The sequence below is a fragment of the Helianthus annuus genome, chromosome 5 (assembly GCF_002127325.2).
Source record: "Helianthus annuus cultivar XRQ/B chromosome 5, HanXRQr2.0-SUNRISE, whole genome shotgun sequence".
NCBI lineage: Eukaryota > Viridiplantae > Streptophyta > Magnoliopsida > Asterales > Asteraceae > Helianthus > Helianthus annuus.
In genome coordinates, this window is record NC_035437.2 from 165,497,614 (window position 1) to 165,523,795 (window position 26,182).

Genomic DNA, 26,182 nt, shown 5'->3' on the forward strand with positions numbered 1-26,182 from the left:
TAAGTCTGGAACAACAAGATTTAAACGGGTTCTCTTTACGTAATGAGTACACACATCAAAACCTTCAAGCGGACTTGATTTAATACATTTGGACACCCGATTCGTTGGACGAGTATTTAAGGATGTCCGAAAGAACTGCACGAGAATGTTTGTACAAGTTTTGCGAATGGGTAGTGAAGTTGTATATCAAGAAATATTTGCGGAAACCAAACGCAAATGACATTCAAAAATTGTATCAATTACACGAAGAAAGACATGGTTTCCAGGAATACTCGGGAGCATTGATCGCATGCACTAGTCGTGGCAGAACTGCCCTACTACATGGCGATATCAATTTACACGAGGTGATCATGGACATCCAACTATAATACTAGAGGTTGTTGCGTCACAAGATCTGTGGATTTGGCATGCTTTTTTCGGTGGTCCTGGTTCGCTTGACGACCTTACCGTCATCTGCCAATCAGAGATCTTTAACGATGTCATAGCAGGAACTGGTCCCGACACCAAGTTTACAATTTCGGGGGTGGAATACTGCCACGGTTATTATCTTGCTGATGGAATATACCCAACTACTCTACAATCGTTAAAACTATTCCGCACCCGACAGACGATAAGAGAAAGAAATTTGCCAAGTTTAAAGAGACGTCGAGAAAAAACATTGAACGGTGTTTTGGGGTTCCAAAAAAGGCATATCACTGAACATCCAACACGTGCTTTTACACACAGAAGTTGCGATACTGTATGTATGATTGTATCTTGCTGCATAACATGATCATCGAAGACGAAGGTAGAGCGATTTGTGAGTACGACGAAAATGCTCCTAATGGGAATTATGTTCCGGTAAGTCTAGAACCACAAGATTTAAACGGGTTCTCCTTACGTAATGAGTACAACATCAAAACCTTCAAACGGACTTGATGGAATACATTTGGAACAACGCACAAAACGAACCCAATGACGACGTGCCAAATAAAGACTAGTAGTTTTTTTAATTAAGTTTTCTTTAAGTTCAGATTTTTTTAAATGTAATGTAAGCATTAATATTAATTTTAGAGTTTAAATTAATTTTAGTTATATATATATTGCATATTTGACTTGCAAAAATTAAAAATAAAAAAGAGAGGAAATCCATCCTTCACACCCCTGGACTATCATTGTAGCCTTAGGTTGGGCGGGGTACCCACCGAAACCCCCATCGGGGACCCCTTTTACCGAAATGGGGGGTGCTGCCAACCATTCGGGGAGGGAAATCGGGGACCACATTTGGTGGTTGTTCACCGCGAGCGGGGAGGGAGATAGATGGTGGGGCCCATTTTTCCAACCAATCAAACCATTTTGTTTTTTTTTTTTAATAAAAAAACAAGGGTAGTTAAGAGGGGAGTGGCGCCATCAAATTGGGGTGTTAGGGGAGTTTAAGAGGGGAGTTGACGTGGCACACGAGGATTGGTTTGGCGTAAGAGAGGGGACTCACCTATTAGGTGAGCACCCCTTACACCCTTAGAGGGACATCCTCCTTGTGTGGTGACGTAAAAGACCATCTTTTTAAGGATAGGGCTCCTCCACATTTCATAGTCTAAGAGCATTTTCATTCAATCCATCAAATTATACATACATTCCACTAAAAAACAACTTCTATATCAACATATTTCCACTAAAAACAAATACTTTTTCTCTCTCATTCTCAATTAAATAATATTATCATCACATTTTTCTCTTTCCTTCACTCACAACCACTTTCAATATATATTAAAAAAATTATACTGGGTGAACAGTGTCCCAAAAATTAGTTGAGCTTGTCTCACATACTTGCGTGTGAGGACTAAAACTTTTTCTCTTAATAGGATGTATGATGTATCAAATAAAAAGTGAGGTGTATTTAGACAACTCATTATGATTTACAAGTGAGGTCAGACATGGTTAACATTTAACAACACCATTTCAATGTGCAAAATCCTTATTGCATAACAAAAATAATCGACTGTTTTGGTCCCCCATTTTTGCGGTTTATTAGGGATTTAGTTTGCAATAAAAAAAATTCCACATGTTCAATGTATGGTTTGTAAATCGAAATTTTCCTAAGCCTAAAGCAGACAATACACAGGTTCCCAATGTTTTAAAATCCGGTTTTTATAGCGTATCGGATTGGGTTTAGAAACGATTTAACTGGGTATACCAGGCACTTTAACCGGTTCTACCGGCAAGGGCAGAGCTAGTATATTAGAAGGGGTAGCACGGAAACCTGATCCTAAAAAAAACAAATTGGGATGCCCCTGATTTTGGGGTAGATCCGCCAATGTCTACCGGACAATTCAACTGATACTACCGGCTGGTTTGAACCGGTTTTTAAAACAAATGTTATGAAATTAGAGTATGATATTAACTGGACAGTCCCTGGCTATTTCAAATAAATAGTTTAATATGAAGGACAATAATACATTCGTTCCTACTTATGGTCACATGTCACCTGATCCGAATGGCCGAAAATGTGCCAAGTACTTAAAAGTTGTACAGCTTTTCACTGCATCCATTAATATACGTGGGCCAATTTCAACCACCATCACTTTTTTTATTCTAGAAATTATATATTTTTAACCGCAGCTTAATATTAAAACAGAAACAAAGTACAGAAAGCCCAAGTCTAGCCTGAACTAGAACAGGGACAAGAACAGAAAGAGATACCCTAAAATTACTTACTTTACAATCTAAACTAGAATTGAGACCCGCCGGGGATTCTTTAATTATAACTAAGTCAACCTAGGACCTACACGTTATGTTAAACCTGTCAAACAGGAAAAAAATAGACGATGTAAAAACGTTCACCCATACACGCACGTTGCGTCGTGTTGACTCGCAAAATTTAGAACGAAACGTAAAAAGTTAAACCAAAGACACATGTTGCGATGTGTTAAGTCACAAAATTTAGAACCAAGCATAAAGCGAAAAATTTGCGGAAAATGAAAACTATAAAGGATCAAAGTTGAAAGTAAAAAAAGTTGTGAGGATAGATTGCAAAAGATATAAAGTTTTGGGTTAAAAGTAAAAAAAAACAAATAGTTTTGCGTTAAAGTAATTTATGAAATATTTTTGGGTGAAAAGTAAAAAAAATGATTTTTTTTAAAACCCCTAAAGCCAAGGTTACGACAACCATATGCATAACAATTTTTTCTTTGGAAAACCCCAAAGCACAACCCGCGTTGCGGCGAGGCTTAAAACGGTGTCAAATAGTATTAATGTCACACAAACGTGATCGACCACCAACATTGACTCGACCTAGGATCTGCGTGTTGCGACGAACCTGTCAAACAGGAAAAAATAGAGGTAAAAACGTTGAACCACACATGCACGCTGCGCCGTGTTAACTTGCAAAATTTGAAACAAAACATAAAAAAGTTGAACCACACTCGTACGTTGCGTCGTATTAACTCGAAAAATTTAGAACTATATGTAACGAAACGTAAAAACGTTAAACCAAAGAAGAAAAGTATAATTGACAAAAGTTGTGAAGTTAAATTGCAAATAATGAAAAGTTTTGAGTTAAAGTTAAGAAAACAAAGTTTGTAGGGTTAAAATTGCAAAATGTAAAAACCTTTGGGTTAAAACAAAAAAAAATCAAGTTTTTTTTTAAATCCCCAAAGCATAAGTTACAAGTGTTTATGCATGAAAAAGTTACTTATTTATATATGGAATAATGAGACTCATCCCCTAGTACACAAATGACCCAACCATGAGGTGATTTAGGCCAAAAGGTTCGGTCCTAGAATCACACGTTATCGCCTCGCATTAAAAAGCAAAAGAGTTAAATGCCATTTTAGTTCCTGTGGTTTAGGTCTTTTTGTCAATTTAGTCCAAAAATTTCACTTTTTGCATGTATGTCCAAAAAGGTTTCAACGTTGTCATTTTAGTCTACTGGTTTAACTTCATCCATTTGTTCTGTTAACGAGAGGGGCAATTCAGTCATTTTATATGGCCGAATTGTCTATTCTAGTTAAGAGAATTACATATAAAATGACTGAATTGCCCTTCTCGTTAACAGAAAAAATTGATGAAGTTAACCTAGTGAACTAAAATGGCAATGGTGAAACCTTTTTGAACCCACAGGCGAAAAATAAAACATTTGGACTAAACTGACAAAATGACCCAAACCATAGGGACTAAAATGACATTTAACTCAAAACAAAATGTCTAAAGGTGTGGGTTTAAAGAAACTGCACCTTTTGTCTCTACAACCGCATCTTTTGTCTTTAAATTTTGGCAACCAAACATATTTAAAGGTGCGGGTAAGGAATCACACCTTTCCATGACCGAGGGAAAGAGACCCTTGGGATCCTGCACAGGAGAGATTTAAGTCAAAAGGTCAACGTAAGACATGGTCACAAGGTGGACCCATAATATTTTTTCTGAGAGCGGAATATTTTTAAAGATTTTAGACCCCTATCCATATATAAAAAAATCGGTTCATAGCAGGTCGGATCGGATAGTGTAAAACAAAAGAACATTAAACTAAAATTTGAATATTCATCAAAAGCACATAAAAGTGTGAAATGTCATTACAAACATATTTTAAACCGGGTCCTACAGGTTTTTATTTTTTGAAAATTTATTAAAATATCATCAAGAGAGACCTTCCTAAACAAGTCTTAGGGGCTGTTTGACAACTTCTGAATGGTTAAGTGCTGAACCAGTAAGAGGTTTGAAGCATTAAGTGCTGAACCAGTAAGAGGTCTGAACCATTAACAGCCAGTATAATGTTTAACCATTCAGAGGCAAATGTCTGACTAATTCATATTAGAGATCTTAACCATTCAAACTATTTATAATTCTTAACCATTCAGATGAACCATTCAGACATTTGCTCACGAAAACAAACAATCTGAACCATTAAGTGTTGACCCGATAAGAGGCTTGAACCATTAAGAGGTAAACAAACAACCCCTTACTCTATAAAAATCGCTCTACAAGTCCATAAAAAACACCAAACAAATATACAAACATCAACCATAATACATAATCTTCAATTTTAAGTTTCAAACATTCAAGCCCTACCAGATCCGAGTGAGGGTCTGCTTGTGCTCGGATTGAATTACAACTGAGCAGATCGGTTCGGATCGATTATGCAAAACCGGGCACAAAAGTGATGCTCACGCTCGGTTCGAATTTTAATCGAGCGGATCATTTTCGCTCAGTTCTCAGCACCTTAATTGAAGCATGTGTAGCAACAACGAAAAAAAAAACTAAAAACAAGACTATTACAAGGTTGCATTCAACAAAAACAAATCCTAACTTAATTAAAACATGTCCTAACACCTTACTAGGCTGCATTAAACAATAACAAAAGCAATAAATAACTGAAATCATGATCCTAAAATGTTCTTAATATCAAATCTGTAGCACAAAATAAAGTACGAAATACAAATTGTCATTTAGCTCAAAAACCATAAACATCTTCTTAACACTTGATCATCTCCATCCACAAAATTCCACTTCAAATCAACATATATAACCTATTAACACAGCATTAAAAAAACCCATTAAGTTCTACACATTACATAGCAGTTTTTATGGTTTGTTAATATAAAACAAACTTTCATTTATTAGAGTTAATTACATAGTTAGTCCCTGTGGTTTGCACAAAATAACATACTTAGGTACTAATGGTTTAAAATCACCTTCTAGGGTATTAACTTTTCATTTTGTAACGTTCGAAGGTATTAACTTCTAGGGTATTAACATAGTTAGTCCCTGTGGTTTGCACAAAATAACATACTTAGGTACTAATAGAATGTGATTTTAAACCTACAAATAACGTTAATACCTCCAAAAGTTACAAAATGAAAAGTTAATACCCTAGAATGTGATTTTAAACTATTAGTACCTAAGTATGTTACTTTGGGCAAACCACAGGGACTAACTATGTAACTAAATCCATTTATTATGAGACCCGTCTGGAGACAACACATCAATTTCCAATTTTTCTTCATCTCTTGCAGCTTGCTACACATTAAAAAAACAAAATACAAATGTTAATGCATAAACTACAAAAGTATAATTAGACTATAGATGTAATAAAAGCTTACTTTCAATGTTTTTAAGGTTGTTTTTTAGCTGGCCTTTAACCAATCACTTCTACAAACAAGAAGTTCCACCATATCCTTTGAAAGAGAGCTCTGGTAGTCATCCGATATACGCCCCCAGCACTAAAGGCTAATTCGGAAGCCACGGTAGTGATCGGGATGCCAAAAATGTCTTTCGCCATCTTACTCAAAACCGGAAACTTGCTACAATTTTGACTCCGCCACTTCAACACATCAAATTTTGGATCCATACATTTTAGGTTCGGTGTCACGACCCCCGACCCCATCTAGCCGGAATCGGTGCCGTGAGCAGTCCAGTGGTACCGGTGATTATTTTAAAAACATTGCAGCGGAAATTTCATCAGGACCGTGAGTTAGGAAAAATATCAGAGTTTAGAAACACCGGATTTTATTTAAAAAGATGGAATAAATTCCATGTTTTACAAAGGTAGCTTTTAATGAAAACAATATTTCTTAAGTTGATTTAATTAATAAAATAAGCCACTTCTTGAAGTCTTTTAGTGCCGGATCCAATCCTTATTCCAATCTACTGTAATTACCTGAAACGCGTTTTAAAAAGGTTTTGTCAGCGGGAAATACTGAGTGAGTTCATTCATTTTACTGAAAACGACACATTTGTTATAATTCACAGTATTAAGAGTTTTTACATATTTTTATTATCAACCAACATTTCAAGAATAGGTATTTGTCACAGACCAGCTCTGTGACTGTGGTCATATCACCATTGGCTGTCCCAATGAGTGACGTATGTCACAATTAGGCTCGCCCACCTAATGTGAAGGAAACAATGATAACAATACTGTGCACAATACCCCACATACCGGCTGTAATTTGGTGATTACATAAACTTAATCACTGTAATTATAACTTTTGGAAAATGATTTGGAGTATTGTAAAACAGTTGATAAAAAGAGAATGACTCACAAATCAGCATGCAGGATTGAGTTAACAACTTCTTGATTCTATTTCTTCCGATAATTAAGCATGCACTTTATTATTCTGGATCTTCTGATGATTTAATAGTTTATTTGATTGTAAGGGTGTAGTTGGGAGTATTTCTGGTGGTTTAACATAATGGAATACGTATTGGTGAAAAACCTAAATCAACCTTAACGAATTTCACAAAAACCGGGTTAATGCTCAATACAGCAGTTACGATAATTTCCCGAGATCAAATTTTCACAATCAATGACCAAGTGCAATACTTCAACTCATTTATCAAAATGACAAACGACAAAGTATAGTACTTCAACTCATTATCGATTTATCGACAACGACAAAGTACAATGCTTCAACTCATTTATCGGATTACCGACAAACGACAAAGCATAACCCAATGTGGGCGGCACTTAGGCATTCCTTGGATATATTGATCACTCGGAAAATGAATCGTAATAGCGATTGAGTAATTACCCTGTATCGTAGCAGAATTTGTGATTGTGGGTGTTTTATAGTAAAACGGCTATAACTCGGAGTGTAAGACGAAATTTTCCGTCGTTCCAACTCCAGAAATCAAGTCCCAACCTCCTCTATTTATACCCGAAATTTGACACCGTCGCGTAGCGCGAGGGGTACCCCCTATAGGCGTCGCGCTACGCGAGTGGTAACCTATGTTCATAGGGTAGGTTTTTGCGTGTATAGGCTTGCTGAGTTGATAGAATTTTAAAATTCTATTTCGACAGAGAGTTATTAAGATAATCGTTGGCTAGGGTTTATCCCCCCCTGAGTTTTAGGGGCCCTGATCCTGATTCTGATTGTTCTGGAAATTTTAGGGGTTGTGCAGGATTACTTGGGTGTCTCAACTATGGTTTCCTATTGGGTAAATAAAATAATAGGCATGACTTTTGATGAAAGTTTGTTTACAAAATAGAAATAATAAATAATAAATAATAGTTTTGGGTAACTCACAAAAAGAGAATAAAATGGTGAGAAAAAGGGATGGACCCACTGTGTAACTTTAGGGTTCATCTAGAAGGATTCCTGATATAAATTTTGGGTATAACTTTTGGGTTATTAAAAATATATATTGCACTTGTGTTAAATATATAGTACCCCTAAATCAACCTTGTCCCGATGTTCCGAGATAGAATCCAAACGAACTTAGTCGGGCAGAGCCTTGACATGCGTTATGGAACTCAGATCCATCAGAAAGGGTAGCGGTGATTGGGAGTTTCAATACTTAAAATAGGACAGGGAAAAGAAATATTTAAAGGAAATAAAATAGGGATTATGGAAAGAGAGAGGGAGCAATCGAGAGAAAGAAATGGTCTGCGCAATTTATTGAAGGAACTATACTGCTATATATATAGTTTTTTTCAAGGTTTGGAAAAGGAACACATAGCAGGCGTCAGGTTACTTTAAAATTCCTATTGGACACGTATTCATGAAACTTTGAAATTTGATTCCATATTTACTTTACACGTATACTTTTCAATTGTTGATTTAATTTTTTTATTATTTTTATATTTCATTTTGTTCTTATCCGATTATCTTGATGCATCCATAATTCAAAGATTTCAAGTGTTTAGATTTATTCATTTATTATTTTATTATTCTATTCTATATGATTATTTTAAGTTATTATTATTATTGTCCATGCATACACATACGTATGCATGAGTGTATATATAACAAAAATTAAGTTTAGTTTTAATATTTTATTATTATAATTAATTCAACAACTTTACTTATTTGGCACTTATAAATATAACGTTTTATAAAACAATGAATATGTCTTTAGAATGAGAATATTTTTGTCTACATTTGGGTCTAAGTTTTTATTAAAACGGAGTAGGTTCAGTTTATAATGTACTTTTATAGTTTAGTTATTAAACGGTTCCTGGGCCCATCCAGGTACTTCATATTTCTAATAATTAACTTACCCGTAAGTTATCTGTCTAATAATATAAGTTTTTATAAACTTTTTATTTTATTAGAAAAGGTATTCATACACAAGCCAATTAATTAATATAATATTTCAACCCACTATATAAAATAGTGTTTAAAACTATTTGGATTGAATATTTATATTAGAAATAAACTATTTACTAGTTACTAGTGGTTAATAAATTTAACCAAACCTTATAATTCATATGATAAAAATTGGTATGTTACATTCGGCTCATCCAAATACTCCTCAAGTTCAGATTTTCTTTCAATCGAAACGGTTCTTGAATTGAGGCAAGCAAAAAAATCATTCGTGTTTGTACTTGATTCATTATAAGATGTTTTTGAGCTACCCATGACAACCACAAATGTCTTATATGCATTACAATGCACTACATATCTCTTTCTTCACTTCATAATTTTCAATACGAAACAAGTTTGAAGTTGGATACGATGTGCCAGAAAACAAATTAGTAGCTTTTAAAACACTACAAGTAGATTGCAAACTCTTTCGGCACGATTCCATTCATCAACTATGGGGTACCATACAAAGTTGGAATCTCTCAACGCATAACCTAGAAAAGCTTCTTTATAGTGAATAGTCGATTCTAGCATACGATGTGTTGAGTTCCACCCAGTTTTTACATCGGTACATAAAGATGCCAAGTGTTATTGCTATTTCACCAAATTTCAATAAACAACCAGAAGACTTACTCAAATATTTGACACCTTCTCTAATTTTTAGAAGACATGATTCGATAGTTCCTAAACCATCTTGCACTACCAAGTTTAAGATGTGAGCACAACATCTAATATGAAAAAACAATCCATCAAAGTTTAACTTCCCCTTTCCCGTAAAATTATTGATCAAAATGTTGGCTGCCCTATTATTGTTCGATGCATTGTCTAAAGTGATGTTACCTATTTTGTCTTGGATACCCGATTTTATAAGACACTCTAAGATACCATCGGATATAACCTCACCACTATGGGGTGGTGCAAGCTCATTGAAACCTATAATGCATTTTTGCAATTTCCAATCACAATCAACAAAGTGAGCCGTTAAACACATGTAACCAATCGTTTGGTTAGATGTCCAACAGTCACTAGTAAGGGATACCATCTCAGCCTTTGTCAAAGTTTTCTTTATCCTCTCTTTTTCTACATCTACAACTTTATGCAATCTCGAGTTATTGTAGACCTACTAACTTTTTTCATATAGAGGATTCATATACTTCATTAGGTGATTAAACCATTGCTATTCTACAAACAAAAAGGGTAACTCATGTATATCATTTTTTTCAATTATTTCACGAACTTTCAATTGACTATAACCCCATTCGAATCAAAATCCTCAAAAGCATCATAATCATTTTTACCACTACCTAATGACTCAAAGTTGAGAAAACCGATTTTTTTATCTTGCGCTTTTTTGAATAATCTACATTCTAGAAGGTGTCATGTCATACTTGTTGTGCTCTTCGAGTTACCGCTTACATATGTATGCTTGCAATAGATGCATTGTTTTTTTGGCACCATTTTCCCTTTATACAAACCCTAAACATCTACAAAATGTAGATGCACATCGGAAGAATTTTTTCTCTTTTTTGAATAAGCAACTCTGGCCGCTGTATCAGCCATATCGGTATCACCCGATTCATTAATTATTGGATTCGGGCCATCCTCTCCATCAGTCAAGTCAACATGAGCAGCCGGATTCTCGTTTGATTTTTTGTAAGAAGACATTCTACAAAAAAAACACCATTCTTAATAAACATTTTATTCAAAACAGAAATTCAATTTTGTTGACTGGCCCCTTTGTTTCATAGCATATCGAAAGAAACTGAACGATATTCTAGCCCTAAAACAGCCCCCCCCCCCCCCCCCCCAAAAAGTTATCACTCTACTCCCTAAAACTAGCCCTTGTTTCATCACAAAAACTGTAAAAAGACCCACCTTTTAAATTTTTATCACCATTCACAAGTAAACAAACTTTAAACATTTTTATGGCATAAAAAAGTGAAGAAAAAAATAATATGATTGAAACTCCACATTCGTACAATAATCTGTTTGAAAGAGGGGTTTAGGTCTACTGAATTATCACGTACTCTCATATTCAAACGCATAAATTCAGATAATATATTAATTGATGAATATTAATGGATAACAAGCACAAAGATGTTGTGTAGCATAAGAAAACCGACCTATACTCCAAGATTCAAATTGGGGATGAAGATGTAGGACAGACTTTTCAGTCGCCGAAGCGAGGGTCCGCCGTGTTAAGAATTAAGATAATCAAAAAGTAACCCGAGTAAAAAAAATCGACAATTTAACCTAAGCATACCAACTTAATAATATAAAATATATTATTGGATACAAACAATAGTTATTAATTAAGTATCAAATAACATGTATAAATACTTATAATTGTACTAATAGTATTCATACACTAATTTACAAGCGTGTTATCTAGATATATTATCAAATTATCTTAATAATATTATTTGATAGCCATGTTGGTGCAATACATGCGTTTATTTAACCTGAGCAATACACAAGTTTTTTTTTAAAGACATCTTTTTTTTTTTGTTATTAAGTATATAACATTACATTACTCAAGCCGTGTAATACACATGTAATCTAATATTTAATAATGATATTAATAAATTAAAGGATAGAGATTAGTAATATTACACAATATTAATTTATAGGCAAAAATTATAAAAAAACATATCAAATGTAAACACTGTATATAAAATGCAATATATAAAATCTAATATTAATTTATGGTTATAGATTAAGATCAAAGTTTTGATTTATATTTTTGAAAAAGAATTAAGAAATACTCACGGTAATCACTCAAGCTGACATAATTAGTAATATTATCGACGAATGTATTGCGCAATATAATGGAGACGAAGAGATTGTAAATACCGGTATCCCACTTCTAGTATGTCATTATTATTGGAGATATTGACATAGCTCTTTGAGTTTACATTTGACTGGCTGTTTTAGTTTACCCTACTTACGTGAAATATTTTTTTATTTAACCCGTGTAATACACATGTATAACCTGGTATACATTTTATAATAATATATATCGTAAATTATTTTGTTAATCCATCATGTATTTTTTTTGTACATAATCCTTTTTCAAATGATAAATTTAAAGAATACAACAGGTCTTGTAAGAACTCATAATTTTGAACATATACAAAGTCAAGTGGCGGTAATAGTAACTTTCACCTATTGGGTGAAATGTGCGGTGCTGACCATCTATTGGCTTATGTGAATGGCAAAGTGAATAGTGCCAGACAGCTGTTTGACACTCCTCTATTGGCCAAAAAAATGTACGATTTTATCCTGCTTTAAATTTACGATTTTACCATCAATTTAAAATTATGCTTTTACCCTCCACTAAAAAATAAATTAACGCTTTTGCTCCCATCTAAAAATTTCAATTTTGCCCGTGGTTCAAATTTACGATTTTGACCCTTTTAAATTTACAGTTTTGTCATTAGTTTTTCCTCTTAAAATTACGATTTTGCCATCAGTTCAAAATTATGTTTTTCCCTCACTTAAAAATAAATTTACGCTTTTTCTCCCATCTAAGAATTCCAATTTTGCCATCGGTTCAAATTTGCGATTTTACCCCGTTTAAATTTACACTTTTGCCATTAGGTTTTTTTCCTCACAGCCAAGTTACGATTTTGCCCTTAATTTAAATTTACATTTTCTCCATCGTTTTTCTTTGATTTTCTAGCTAAAATACAATTTTGCCCCCAGTAAAAATTACAGTCATGCCGGCAGCTGCCTGACACTCCCCCATTGGTCCATTTAATTTACATTTACAATTTTATCCCTGAATGAAAAATATAATTTCGCCCTCAGTTAAAAATTACGTTTTTCCCATCGTTTTAGTTTTTTAGCCAAACTATAAAAGTTTTTTGTTTTAATTGTTTGACTCTGTTTATTTTTTTTTCGGTGTCAAGGAGCTGCCTAACACTCGCTCATTAGCCCTGAAAAATTACAGTTTTGCCCTGAGCCGAAAATTACGGTCTTATCATCAGCAAAATTATCGTACTGTTTTTTTAATTGATTTAGACTTATTCGGCTATCGCCCCGCAACGCGGGCGGGGCAACTACTAGTTTTGTTATAAAAAGCAAATTTAGTTATTATTAAACGAAAATTATCAAAGATGACTAGCTTTTCGTTTTTAAACTTTAAGAAGTATTTATTTATTGAGACTTAAATATGTGTACTAAGCCCAGCTCATAAACTCTATTTGGGCTTCGTGTTGCTTTCAAAAGCTTTGGACATGAGTGCAAGCCCGTAATAGGTTAATTTTGCTGTAGCTTACCTTACAACCAATTAAACATGCAAAACATAAATATATGGGTTAAGTTATTTTACAAAGGCTCATAATTTTAAGAAGTGTAAGAATAATTTATAGAGTGACAAGTGTCCAATAACCTAAAACCTGAACCCTAGGTATAATATTTAAAACAAAAAATTTGAAACTACTTTGTCTTGAAAGAAATACCAGAAGTATTAACTGTTGGAAAAATAGGTGAAAATAGCATTTTTCACAAATATAGGAAAATGATTTTTTCCTATTTTGAACTAGAAATAAATATAATAAAATGAGCGGGTTTTATGTATTTATTTGTGGGTTTGTGTTCTATGTTGGAAGAGCTTCGCAACGAACTAAACCACGTCCAAAACCGAGCTAAGATGAATGAGATATCGATGCTCAAAGTTGGGTGTTTGGAACATTCAATGTTGAAACTAAAGGGAAAGTAGCACCTTGTCCCACATAGGAGGAGAGATGGAACTTAAATGGGTATTTAAGGTGGAACTCTCCATCCTTATTGTTTCATGGAAGCACACACTAGTGTCCTCGCGAAGGGTGCGGAGCACCCTAACTCGCACTCGCACACGCTCGCGCGCGCGCGCGTGGCGTGGGCGATGAGGCGCAATGTGGCGCTTTGATGGCGCACTTTGCACGCCGCACGACAGTGAGCCAAGAGGCCGCACGCCGCATGGCAGTGAGCCAAGATGCCGCACCGCGCATGGGCGCGCGCGCGCGCAGAAGCTTCCAGCATTGAATGACAGGGCAGTTTCAGTCCAGCTTCGTAACTGACGAGTTAATAGGCTTTGACTGAGAATTAAATGACGTATTAAATTGCATTGAAGACGTTTAATGCAATTTAAACCTCTCATTTAATTCATTTTGACTGTTTCAACCTAGGAGCTGTATAAATACAGCTCCATACCCACTTTAGAAAAATACCAGCGACACAACAGCAATCCAAACTTCCTCTCTAGAATTTTTTTCTTGCAGCTTTCAAGGTAACCTTCGGGTTGTAGGCGAACTCCGGCAGTACTACTGCTCCAGCTGTTGTACCCTGGGAAACAAAACGAGTACTCTTGGGAGACTCGGAATTTGTTTTAAGGGAAGCGTGTTGAACACGTGCCTCAGTCAATTCTGTTTCTACCCCTTCTTGTATTGTCGTTTATTTCAGTTGTAATAGTAATAGTTGTTAGCTTTCTATTTCTGCATTGTAATCAGTAATAAAATATTGTTTATTTTATTTATTTACGCGAACGGTTCCTACAATCTTAAAACAAATTCTTAAAACCGTTCGTGTAATCAAAACCTTTCTGTTTGTGATTCAAACCAGTTTTGATTTCACTCAGTTTGTGTTTTAAAAACAATTTTTTTTTTGTTTTCTTCTTCAAAGGAGCGACTTTGGTTGAAAACAATTTTGGTTACATCAGAATTGTCCTATAAATTTGCTAAAACTTTCTGACTTGGTCTTCAAAGTTGGACTTAGAAGCCAATCAGTAAGTTCTAATTATTAAAATTTTCTGTTTTGGTCTTCAAAGTTGGACTTAGAAGCCTAAACAGTAAATTTGTGGTAAAAATTAAAATTTAATTGTTTACTTCTGGTTTTGCGTAAATCAGAATTTTTTGACTAAATTTTAATATTTTAATTTGTTCAGCATGTCGAACGAAACTGTCAACGTCAACAACACCACAAATGTTGTGACGGGAAACCCCCTTAACGCCACCACTGTGGGAGCGTCCACAGTGGCCAATCACGCTGAACGACCCGAGAAGTTTTCGGGTCAACACTTTAAGAGGTGGCAGCAGAAGATGTTCTTCTACCTGACCACCATGAACCTTGCGAGGTTCTTAACTGAATCCGCTCCCCAACCTGCGGAAGGGGAGACCAGCGCTCAGGCTCTGAGCGCGGTAGAGGCTTGGAAGCACTCGGATTTTATTTGTCGAGGCTATGTGTTAAACGGGTTGTCGGATGCGTTGTATAATGTTTACTACAACGTCAAGACTTCCAAAGACCTTTGGGATGCATTAGACAAGAAGTACAAAACGGAGGATGCTGGCACAAAGAAATTTGTGGTAGCCCGTTTTTTGGATTTCAAAATGGTAGATTCTATAACAGTTATGAATCAAGTCCAAGAATTCCAAATTATACTTCATGACATCTCAGCGGAAGGCATGACACTTAGCGAGACATTCCAAGTGGCAGCGATGATTGAAAAGTTACCTCCTAGTTGGGTTGATTTTAAGAATTATCTTAAACACAAACGAAAGGAGATGACTATAGAGGATCTTATTGTTCGTCTTCGGATTGAAGAGGACAATAGAGTTGCCCTAAAAGGCAGCGTTGCGCAGACTAGTGCTAGCGCAAATCTGGTTGAGCATGGGCAATCCTCTAAGGGCGCGAAGGGCAAGGGGAAAAAGGACAAAGTGAAAGGGAAAGCAAAGGCTAGCAACCTTGGACCGAAGAAAGGGGTTGTGAAAAAGAAACCTCAAACGTTCCAAGGGACTTGTTACAACTGTGACGAGCCGGGGCATCGGGCTAACCAATGCAAGAAACCGAAGCGTGAGCGTGCGCACATGGTGGATGAAGACGGAATGCCTTTGGTGGCAATGATTTCCGACAAAACCGCAATGTTGGATGAGGTCAATGCGGTAACCAACACTCCAAAAGGATGGTGGATTGATACGGGAGCGACCCGTCATGTATGCCCAGACAGGAGCATGTTTACCACCTTCAAGGAGCTTGCGGGAGATGAGAAGCTGTACATGGGAAATGCAGCCACCGCGGACATCAAGGGTGAAGGAACGGTGATTTTGAAGTGGACTTCAGGGAAGGAGCTCACTCTAAGCAACGTGCTATATGTCCCAGACTTGCGCAAGAGCCTAGTCTCGGGTTGGTTGCTTAATAAGTTTGGATTTCGTTTAGTTTTTGAGAGCGATCAATTTGTACTAACTAAACGAGGAATGTATGTAGGCAAGGGCTATGCCCAAAATGGAATGTTTAAGTTGAATGTAATGGCAGTCAAGAAAAACATGAATAAAATTGCTACTACTTCTACTTATATGCTTGAGTTTTCTGAATCGAATAAATGGCATGGTAGATTAGGTCACGTTAATTTTAATTCAATACGCCGTTTAATCAATTTAAATTGTATACCAACATTCCATATTGATTCACACTATAAATGTGAAACATGCGTTGAATCCAAACTTACAAGAACATCATCAAAATCGGTTGAACGAATAACCGAACCCCTGGATTTAATTCACACTGATATTTGTGATTTAAAAGCGGTACCCACAACAGGTGGAAATAAGTACTTCATCACGTTTATTGACGATAGTACTAAATATTGCTATGTATATTTACTAAAAAGTAAAGATGAAGCAATAAGTAAATTTATCTTGTATAAAAATGAAGTTGAGAATCAACTTCAAAAGAAGATAAAAGCTTTGCGAAGCGATCGAGGAGGCGAATATGTTGCACCTTTTGCCGAGTTATGCGCAAAAAGTGGCATTGTACATGAGTGTACACCTCCATACTCTCCACAATCAAATGGCGTGGCGGAACGAAAGAACCGCACATTGAAAGAAATGATGAACGCCATGTTGATAAGTTCTGGGGTGAGCCACGAACTGTGGGGGGAAGCCATTCTCTCGGCTAATTATCTTTTGAACAGGATACCACTCAAAAAGAGAGACGAAACTCCATATGAGTTATGGAAAAGGAAGAAACCTTCATACAAATACTTGAAAGTGTGGGGGTGCCTAGCAAAGGTGACTGTACCACCTCCTAAGGCTCTTAGGATAGGACCCAAACTGTGGATTGCATATTTATTGGGTATGCACATCAAAGTAGTGCACATCGCTTTCTTGTACATGAGTCCAAGAATCCTGATGTACACGTAAACACTATTATGGAGGTGAATTCTAACGTTGTGTCTTACTTTGAAAATGTGTTTCCTTTGAGAAGACAAACACATGCAACGTCATCAACACCCAATTTTGAAGTAGGTGAAAGTTCATCTACACCAGTTGATGAGGTGGTTCATGATAAGACACATGAACAACCTGAGGTTGAAGAAACCAATCGTAGGCGAAGTAAAAGGCCAAGGGTTGAAAAATCCTTCGGTCCAGACTTCGTTAGCTATATGGTTGAGGGCGAGCCCAATACATATCGCGAAGCGGTTTCCTCTTCAGAAGGACCTCAATGGAAAGAAGCAATAAGAAATGAAATAGATTCTATATTGCAAAATCATACTTGGGAGTTAGTAGATCTTCCACCTGGTTGCAAACCACTTGGATATCGTTGGATATTCAAAAGGAAGATGAAAACTGATGGAAGTATTGATAAGTACAAGGCTAGGTTGGTGATTAAAGGATTTAGACAAAAGGAAGGTCTAGATTACTTTGATACCTACTCGCCTGTGACGCGCATAACCTCGATTAGATTGGTTCTTGCTATAGCGGCTTTAAGAAATTTGGAAGTTCACCAAATGGACGTTAAAACCGCATTTCTAAATGGCGATTTAGAAGAAGAGATTTACATGGAGCAACCTGAAGGTTTCTCCGCCCCAGGTCAAGAGGGTAAAGTATGTAAACTCGTCAAGTCTTTGTATGGCTTGAAGCAAGCACCAAAACAATGGCACCAAAAGTTTGATCATGTCATGATTGACAATGGTTTCAAAATAAATGAGTGCGACAAATGTGTTTATTTCAAAGACACAAATGAAGGTTATGTCATCTTATGCCTTTATGTAGACGATATGCTTATCATTGGGAGTAATGATAAAATTATCAAAGCTACTAAAAGCATGTTGAAAGCGAGATTTGACATGAAAGACATGGGTTTAGCGGATGTGATTCTTGGAGTAAAGATCATAAGAACCCAAGAAGGTCTTGTGTTAAGTCAATCTCACTATGTGGATAAAATTCTTGAAAAATTCAACTCGGGAGATACGAGTGTCGCTCGAACTCCAGTTGATACCTCCCAACATCTCAAGAAGAATAAAGGAGATGGAGTTGCTCAGTTAGAGTATTCAAGAATTATAGGCAGTCTAATGTATCTAATGACATGTACTAGACCCGACTTGGCTTACGCGGTGAGTAGGCTAAGTAGATACACCAGCAATCCGTGCGCAGATCATTGGAAGGCTATCACGAGGGTGCTTAGATACATACGATACACAAGAGACTATGGACTGCATTATACCCGACAACCAGCAGTGATCGAAGGATACACTGATGCAAACTGGATATCAGATAATAAAGATTCCAAATCAACAAGTGGTTACGTGTTTACACTTGGAGGAGCTGCTATTGCTTGGAAGTCTTCTAAGCAAACGGTCATAGCGAGATCCACAATGGAATCTGAATTTATCGCCTTGGATAAGTCAGGCGAGGAGGCGGAATGGCTACGTCAATTCGTGGAAGATATTCCAAGATGGCCAAAGCCTTTGCCAGCCATATGTGTACATTGTGATAGCCAATCAGCGATTGGTAGAGCTCAAAGCTTGATGTACAATGGCAGATCAAGGCATATGCGACGTAGACATAACACGATACGACAACTACTCTCAACGGGTGTTATCACAATTGATTATGTGAGATCAGCGGATAACATTGCGAACCCGTTTACAAAAGGCTTAAGCAGAGAGTTAGTAGAAACGTCGTCAAGAGGAATGGGACTAAAGCCCGTGGTTAATGGGAATATGAGGGAAACCTAACTTAGTTGACTGGAGATCCCAAGATCTAAGTTCAATAGGACAACTTAATCATATTACCAAAACGGAGTCACTGTGGGGGAGTTACATATACTTCCTAGTCCATTCCAATCAGTGACATGAAGTGAGGTTAAGCATATTAAGGTTAATGATTTTGGGAAATCAAATAACCATGATGCTTTTAATGATTTATGGGAATCACCTATGTTAGAGAGAAGTGGGGTCGCTTCAAATGAATTTGTGGGGTGCGCAAATCCTAGAGCTCTCGCAGAACCAGGCCAGTGTTCCAGGACCATAATAGGACACGACAATGAGGAGTTGGCCAAACCAGGGAGAGTATTGTGTGAAGTGTATTGTCGTTTACACAAATGGGGGTATGTTCAAGGACATCGCGTCTACACACCGCTAGTAAGCTAAGTGCGCTTCACAAAAGAAGGTTCAAAGGCTTCAACCTACCTATCTTGCAATACTCAATTGTCGAAGTTTATCGTTGAAAAGTGTAAGGAAAAGATCCATTTCCATACATGTGGGGGATTGTTGGAAATTTGATGAAAATAGCATTTTTCATGTGGGGGATTGTTGGAAAAATAGGTGAAAATAGCATTTTTCACAAATATAGGAAAATGATTTTTTCCTATTTTGGACTAGAAATAAATATAATAAAATGAGCGGGTTTTATGTATTTATTTGTGGGTTTGTGTTCTATGTTGGAAGAGCTTCGCAACGAACTAAACCACGTCCAAAACCGAGCTAAGATGAATGAGATATCGATGCTCAAAGTTGGGTGTTTGGAACATTCAATGTTGAAACTAAAGGGAAAGTAGCACCTTGTCCCACATAGGAGGAGAGATGGAACTTAAATGGGTATTTAAGGTGGAACTCTCCATCCTTATTGTTTCATGGAAGCACACACTAGTGTCCTCGCGAAGGGTGCGGAGCACCCTAACTCGCACTCGCACACGCTCGCGCGCGCGCGCGTGGCGTGGGCGATGAGGCGCAATGTGGCGCTTTGATGGCGCACTTTGCACGCCGCACGCTCGCATCGCCGCGAGCCGCTTGAGAGCCGCCTTTGTATTTTTGACCGCGCGCGCGTGGTGAAGCACAAGGGTTGCAAGGACCAAGTGGTAGGTGATGCGGCGCATGACGTGGCAGTCATACGCATGCGCGCGCGGGTACATGAGGCGCGCGGTTGGGCGCATGGTGCATGGGTCCTACTGTGCCGTGTGCGGCGCACCAGAGTGAGCCAATACGGCGCGACTGTGTGGCGCGCACGTATAGACTCACAGGTGACGTGGCGCACGCCGCACGACAGTGAGCCAAGAGGCCGCACGCCGCACGACAGTGAGCCAAGAGGCCGCACGCCGCATGGCAGTGAGCCAAGATGCCGCACCGCGCATGGGCGCGCGCGCGCGCAGAAGCTTCCAGCATTGAATGACAGGGCAGTTTCAGTCCAGCTTCGTAACTGACGAGTTAATAGGCTTTGACTGAGAATTAAATGACGTATTAAATTGCATTGAAGACGTTTAATGCAATTTAAACCTCTCATTTAATTCATTTTGACTGTTTCAACCTAGGAGCTGTATAAATACAGCTCCATACCCACTTTAGAAAAATACCAGCGACACAACAGCAATCCAAACTTCCTCTCTAGAATTTTTTTCTTGCAGCTTTCAAGGTAACCTTCGGGTTGTAGGCGAACTCCGGCAGTACTACTGCTCCAGCTGTTGTACCCTGGGAAACAAAACGAGTACTCTTGGGAGACTCGGAATTTGTTTTAAGGGAAGCGTGTTGAACACGTGCCTCAGTCAATTCTGTTTCTACCCCTTCTTGTATTGTCGTTTATTTCAGTTGTAATAGTAATAGTTGTTAGCTTTCTATTTCTGCATTGTAATCAGTAATAAAATATTGTTTATTTTATTTATCTACGCGAACGGTTCCTACATTAACAAAGTATAAATACCAGAATAAACAAAATATGAATACTAAAGTAGTAAATAATCACTACATAAGATTTTGAAAAAAAAAAACATTTTTCTTTTGAAATATGATCCAACCGGTCTAAATCGAGGTTGTTTAAATGGACTCAATCAAACTTGTTATCAGTGTAATCCGGTTCTGAAAACAACGCCTACCATATGCTAGCTAATATATTAAAAAAAGTTACAAAATAATTCGACCAAATAATTTACAAACTAAAAATATAAAATATGCATTTATTATTTATATATAAAAGCCTCAAATAAATTCGACCAAATCATAAAGTAGTTGAACTCCCATAAACTTATGTTGACTAGCAACTTTCCCAGGTGGTTGTAGTAGTTACAGTTAGCTTATCAAACTCCATGCATTTCTAAATCATTTCCATGTATAAATTCCAACTTCACACCTGCATGATAATAAGATAAAGAAAATCTTGAACTAAACGGATGAAGCTAATTGTGACATTGGTGTTGGTTTTAGCGACAGTCTTTTTGGGTCTGATAGACGGGTATGATTGCAAGATTGTGCAGTTCATCTTTGGGGACTCGTTATCAGATAATGGGAACAACAATCGGCTTTCCAAGAGTTTTGCTCAAGCGGCCCTGCCTTGGTATGGCATTGACTTCGGTAATGGAATGCCGAATGGCAGGTTCACCAACGGCCGAACCGTCGCTGATATCATAGGTACAGTCTTTGATTAACCCTAGCAATTTGTTGGTTAATGTTTTGCGGTTTTAAAGTGTTGGTATAGTATAGCTGTTGTTTTTGTCACTCTTAGGTATACTTGACTAGTTATGCAACTCTATTTATAAGGAAACTCACCATAATAGACAAGTTAATGGAAGATATTAAATAATAGACATTGATTTTTAATATTTTAAAATTAGACATATGTAACACCGACCAGCAGGAGACTACAACAAATAAGCAAAGTCGGCTAAGGAGTAAGGAGACCGAAATTTAGCTGACACAAAAATCAGTGGGTCCATAAACGAGGCAATCTAATAGCTACACGTGTAAAGTGACAACTAGAACTAAGCCAATGGCCAAAGGAGTCGGCTATATTTTAATTGTCACAAAAATAAAAAGGAGCTAAATCAGAGTGGCCGGCTAAGAGATAACCCGTCCCATTAGCCATCGACTAAGATCTACCCCCTCTTTTTTCTGTGTCAGCTAAGATATAACCAGTTTCTTTAGTCGCCGGCTAAGATCTAGCTGCCACTTTACACGTGTAATTTTTGGCTTGGTTGTTTTGTGCACTCATTACCCAAGTCTGTTTTTTTGATGTTCTTAGTGCTGGCTAAATTTCAGCCTCTTTAACTATTTCTGTTTATTTGATGTTTTCTTATTGTTTGGTTTTGGATATGTTTATTTTTTAAAGCCAATCTCATATTTTGTTAATTTCTTAACTCAACTTGCTTATCTATTAATGATTAATATTTAGTCACAAAACATGTATAGCGAACAAACCATACATGACATAAATATATATGTCTGACTAGTATATTTTTGCTGTAGGTGATAAGATGGGACTACCCCGACCTCCGGCTTTCCTCGACCCCTCGTTATCCGAAGATGTAATTCTCGCCAACGGGGTGAATTTTGCTTCAGGAGGTGGCGGGATCTTGAACGAAACTGGTGGTTTATTCGTAAGTTCCCTTTATTTCATCGCGGGGGTTAAATATAGATATTAGTTAGAATTTATTGTAATACTTTTTATCATAATAAGATTTGATTTGATTACTTTTGTAACTTACTCTTATAGACTAATCAAATCATCTCTTAATGTTGGTACAAATATTACAATACTAGCTAGTATATTCTATCGAATTCACAAATAAAAAAAATAAGTGGTTGTTAGAAATTAACCAAGTCTGATAAAAAATTTACAGATTCAAAGATTCTCATTTTACAAGCAAATAGAGTTATTCAATGGAGTTCAAACTATGATCCGAGGCCAAATTGGCGACGAAGCAGCGACCAAATTCTTTCAGGAGGCAAAATATGTTGTCGCGTTAGGTAGCAACGATTTCATCAACAACTACTTGAATCCCCTTTACTCTGATTCTTGGACGTACAATGACGACACTTTCATCGACTACCTAACGGAAACTCTTGGTGCTCAACTTACGGTAAATAAAATCTGACCCGTAAAACAAAACCGGCTAAGTGAAAATTCGTCGCTAAAGGTTTTTTTTTTTTTTCAACAATTTTGTAGGTGTTGCATGGGATGGGGGTAAGAGAGTTGATGGTTTTCGGGTTAGGGCCTATGGGTTGTATTCCTCTTCAAAGGGTGTTGAGTACTTCTGGTGATTGTCAAGAAAAAACAAACACCCTTGCTCTTAACTTCAACAAAGCTGTTGCTAAACTCATGGATGATCTGTCGGCAAAGCTTCCAAATGCGAGTTACAAGTTTGGAGATGCTTATGATGTTGTTAATAATGTCATAACGAATCCTAGTAAATATGGTACACTTCTTGTTTCTTGTTTATTTATTCAGTGACGATAAATGCTTTTGTAACAAATAGGCCTGCAAACGAACAAAATAAATATTAATGGAGGCATATTCATGAACGTTCGTTTAACTTCAACCGTACAAACAATTAATGAATTAAACACGACCATTTAAACGAATGGTTTTCTTGTTTTTGTTCTTTTGCTAGGAATATGAACATGCTCTTATTCGTTTGTCTATTCACTAGTAGTACATACGGGATTAAACTAACAGACATAACTAAACATAGATGAATGAACATAACCGAGCAAACACCAATTATAATGAACATGAACATAAATATGTCGGACCTAAAAATTTAATAAAACTGTACTAACTACTAAGTTGTAACGGATGATATTTAATTTCATAGAACTAGACTAAATTGGAATGCACCTGAGAAATTGAATGCATATCAAAAGAACAAACATAATTAACAAATGTAAACTGACGAACATGAACGTTCACTAACATAATCGAATAGTTCTTGAACGATTCGCTGAAAGTTCAGTTCGTTTACACGCATAGTAACAAACAACATCGTCATTGTTTTGTTTATGTTTTCAAGTGGGGTTGCAGGTTTTGACAATGCCGATTCGCCATGTTGCTCGTTTGGAAGGATTAGACCAGCTTTGACGTGTATACCGGCATCAAGATTATGTAAAAACCGAAGTAAATATCTGTTTTGGGATGAATACCATCCATCGGATCGTGCGAATGAGTTGATTGCTAATGAACTTATAAGAAAGCTAGGGTTTAAGCCTATCAAACAAACTGATGGCCCGTCCGCATCTCCGACCTCTGCTCCTGCTCCCAGTGACGATTGATCTTGTAGGTTACACCCGTTATATTAATGACCGTATGCTAAATATCATGTAGGTTACATGTTGTACTATATGTAGTTTTCTGGATGATGTTTCTGAATTGTGTTATCAATTCCAGATTCAAGTATTTCGTTGTGTAGATTACTCGAAATCTTAATTGAATAATCCAGAAAACTCAAAAACTAGTATGTATGCTCTGTGGTGATCCTATATCCAAAATAGACTAAGGTAGTGTTTGGTATGCAGTAATGAGAGGTGGAATGGAATGGATGATTACGGGGGAATGAAGAAAATGGTGTTTGGTTGGTCAATGGAATGAAATCACCCATTCCAAAAGGCATTCCATTCCCTCAAAATCATTCCTTCCACCCCCCATGTTTTTTTTCCATTCCATCTCCTCTTACACCATTCATCAACAACATCACAACCCAACACCAACACCTTCGCCACAACCCACCACCAGCACCCACCACCCACCATCGACGCCATTGCCGCCACCCGCCACCACCTCACCCCGACAGCCACCGCCGCCACCCGCCACCACCTCACCTTGACGGCCACCACCGCCGCCACCACCCACTTGCCACCGTTATCACCCACAGCTGCGACCAACCGCCAACGCCACTTGCCGCTGCCGCCCACCACCATCGTCGACGCCACCACAACCAACCACCGCCGCCACCGACCTCCACCTCTGCTGCCACCCACCACCAACGACCACCTTGCCGCCACCACCACTCGTCGTCACCGCCGCACCGCCACTCGCCGCCACCACCATCACCCATCGCTGCCGCCGACACCCACCACCGCCACCTATAACCAACCACCCACAATCACTACCACCGACCACCACCAACACTCACCGCTGATTTTATTACTCCGTTTTTCTTGCCTACCGAACAATACACAATAATAATGTATTCCATTCACACATGGTAACCAAACAAGACATGGAATGGTAATGATCCATTCCATTCCCTCGTCCATTCCATTACCTCCTCCATTCCATTCCTTCGTCCATTCCATTACCCCATACCAAACAGAATGTTTTATAGGCATCAGACCAACACAACGTTCATTTGTAAACAACACAATGCTTCATGAAACAAAGTGTTGGTTTGGCTATTTAAACAGTTGACGGTTAATTAGGGTAATCGACTACCGATAGCTCCTACCGTTGGCTTCTGTTTATGTCTGGCAATCATGACCCATCCATCAATATGGGTTGATTAGGGTAAAAAAAATTACAGTTGGGTTCCTCTTGGTCCACCCTAATTGTACAACGGGTCAATCTAGGCCAATTAAAACTAAGTAATGGGTCAAAACGAATTTGGTGTAATTTAAGCTGTTAAAAAAAATAAAGAACACTAAATCACAAAACCAACTATAGTACTACAACTTATTAATTTAAATTTAAACCTATCCTTATATTTCGATTTGAATGAACTTTTCTTCCCTTTCAAGTACCTTCTTCCACAAGGAGTAAACCTTCATTATCGCCCTGTTGAATTAGTTCTGTTTAGGCATAATGGAAAACATGAAAACATACCTGATTGCATCAGCACAAGCCAGCAGAGAATCCAGATGGAGATGTAGCAACAGTGTTTGACATAGTTGTCAGTTTGGTCTGGTTCCTCCTTAGGGTGCAATCTAATGATGGTGGTAAGAGGAACCGATAAAGGGTAATCGGCTGTAGAGAGGAGGTCGATTGATGTTATGTGAATTAGTTCTGTTATTTTTCTAACCCCAGAACCTCAACATAAGTCTCCATATATACGCACCTAGGAGGAAACCCTAATTAGTTAATAATGGTAATAAGGCCCATCAACAATTA

The 26,182-nt window shown here is 37.4% G+C and overlaps 1 protein-coding gene across 1 annotated transcript; it reads left to right on the forward strand.

Moving 5' to 3' along the window:
* Window positions 1–21,462: 21,462 nt before the first annotated feature.
* Window positions 21,463–24,533, forward strand: LOC110941793 (GDSL esterase/lipase At1g74460). Its single transcript, XM_022183459.2, has 5 exons — window positions 21,463–21,714; window positions 22,549–22,679; window positions 22,923–23,162; window positions 23,249–23,498; window positions 24,104–24,533. Exons 1-5 carry the CDS (start codon window positions 21,477–21,479, stop codon window positions 24,349–24,351), a joined length of 1,107 nt encoding a protein of 368 aa, XP_022039151.1. The 5' UTR covers window positions 21,463–21,476; the 3' UTR covers window positions 24,352–24,533.
* The last annotated feature ends 1,649 nt before the right edge of the window (window positions 24,534–26,182 follow it).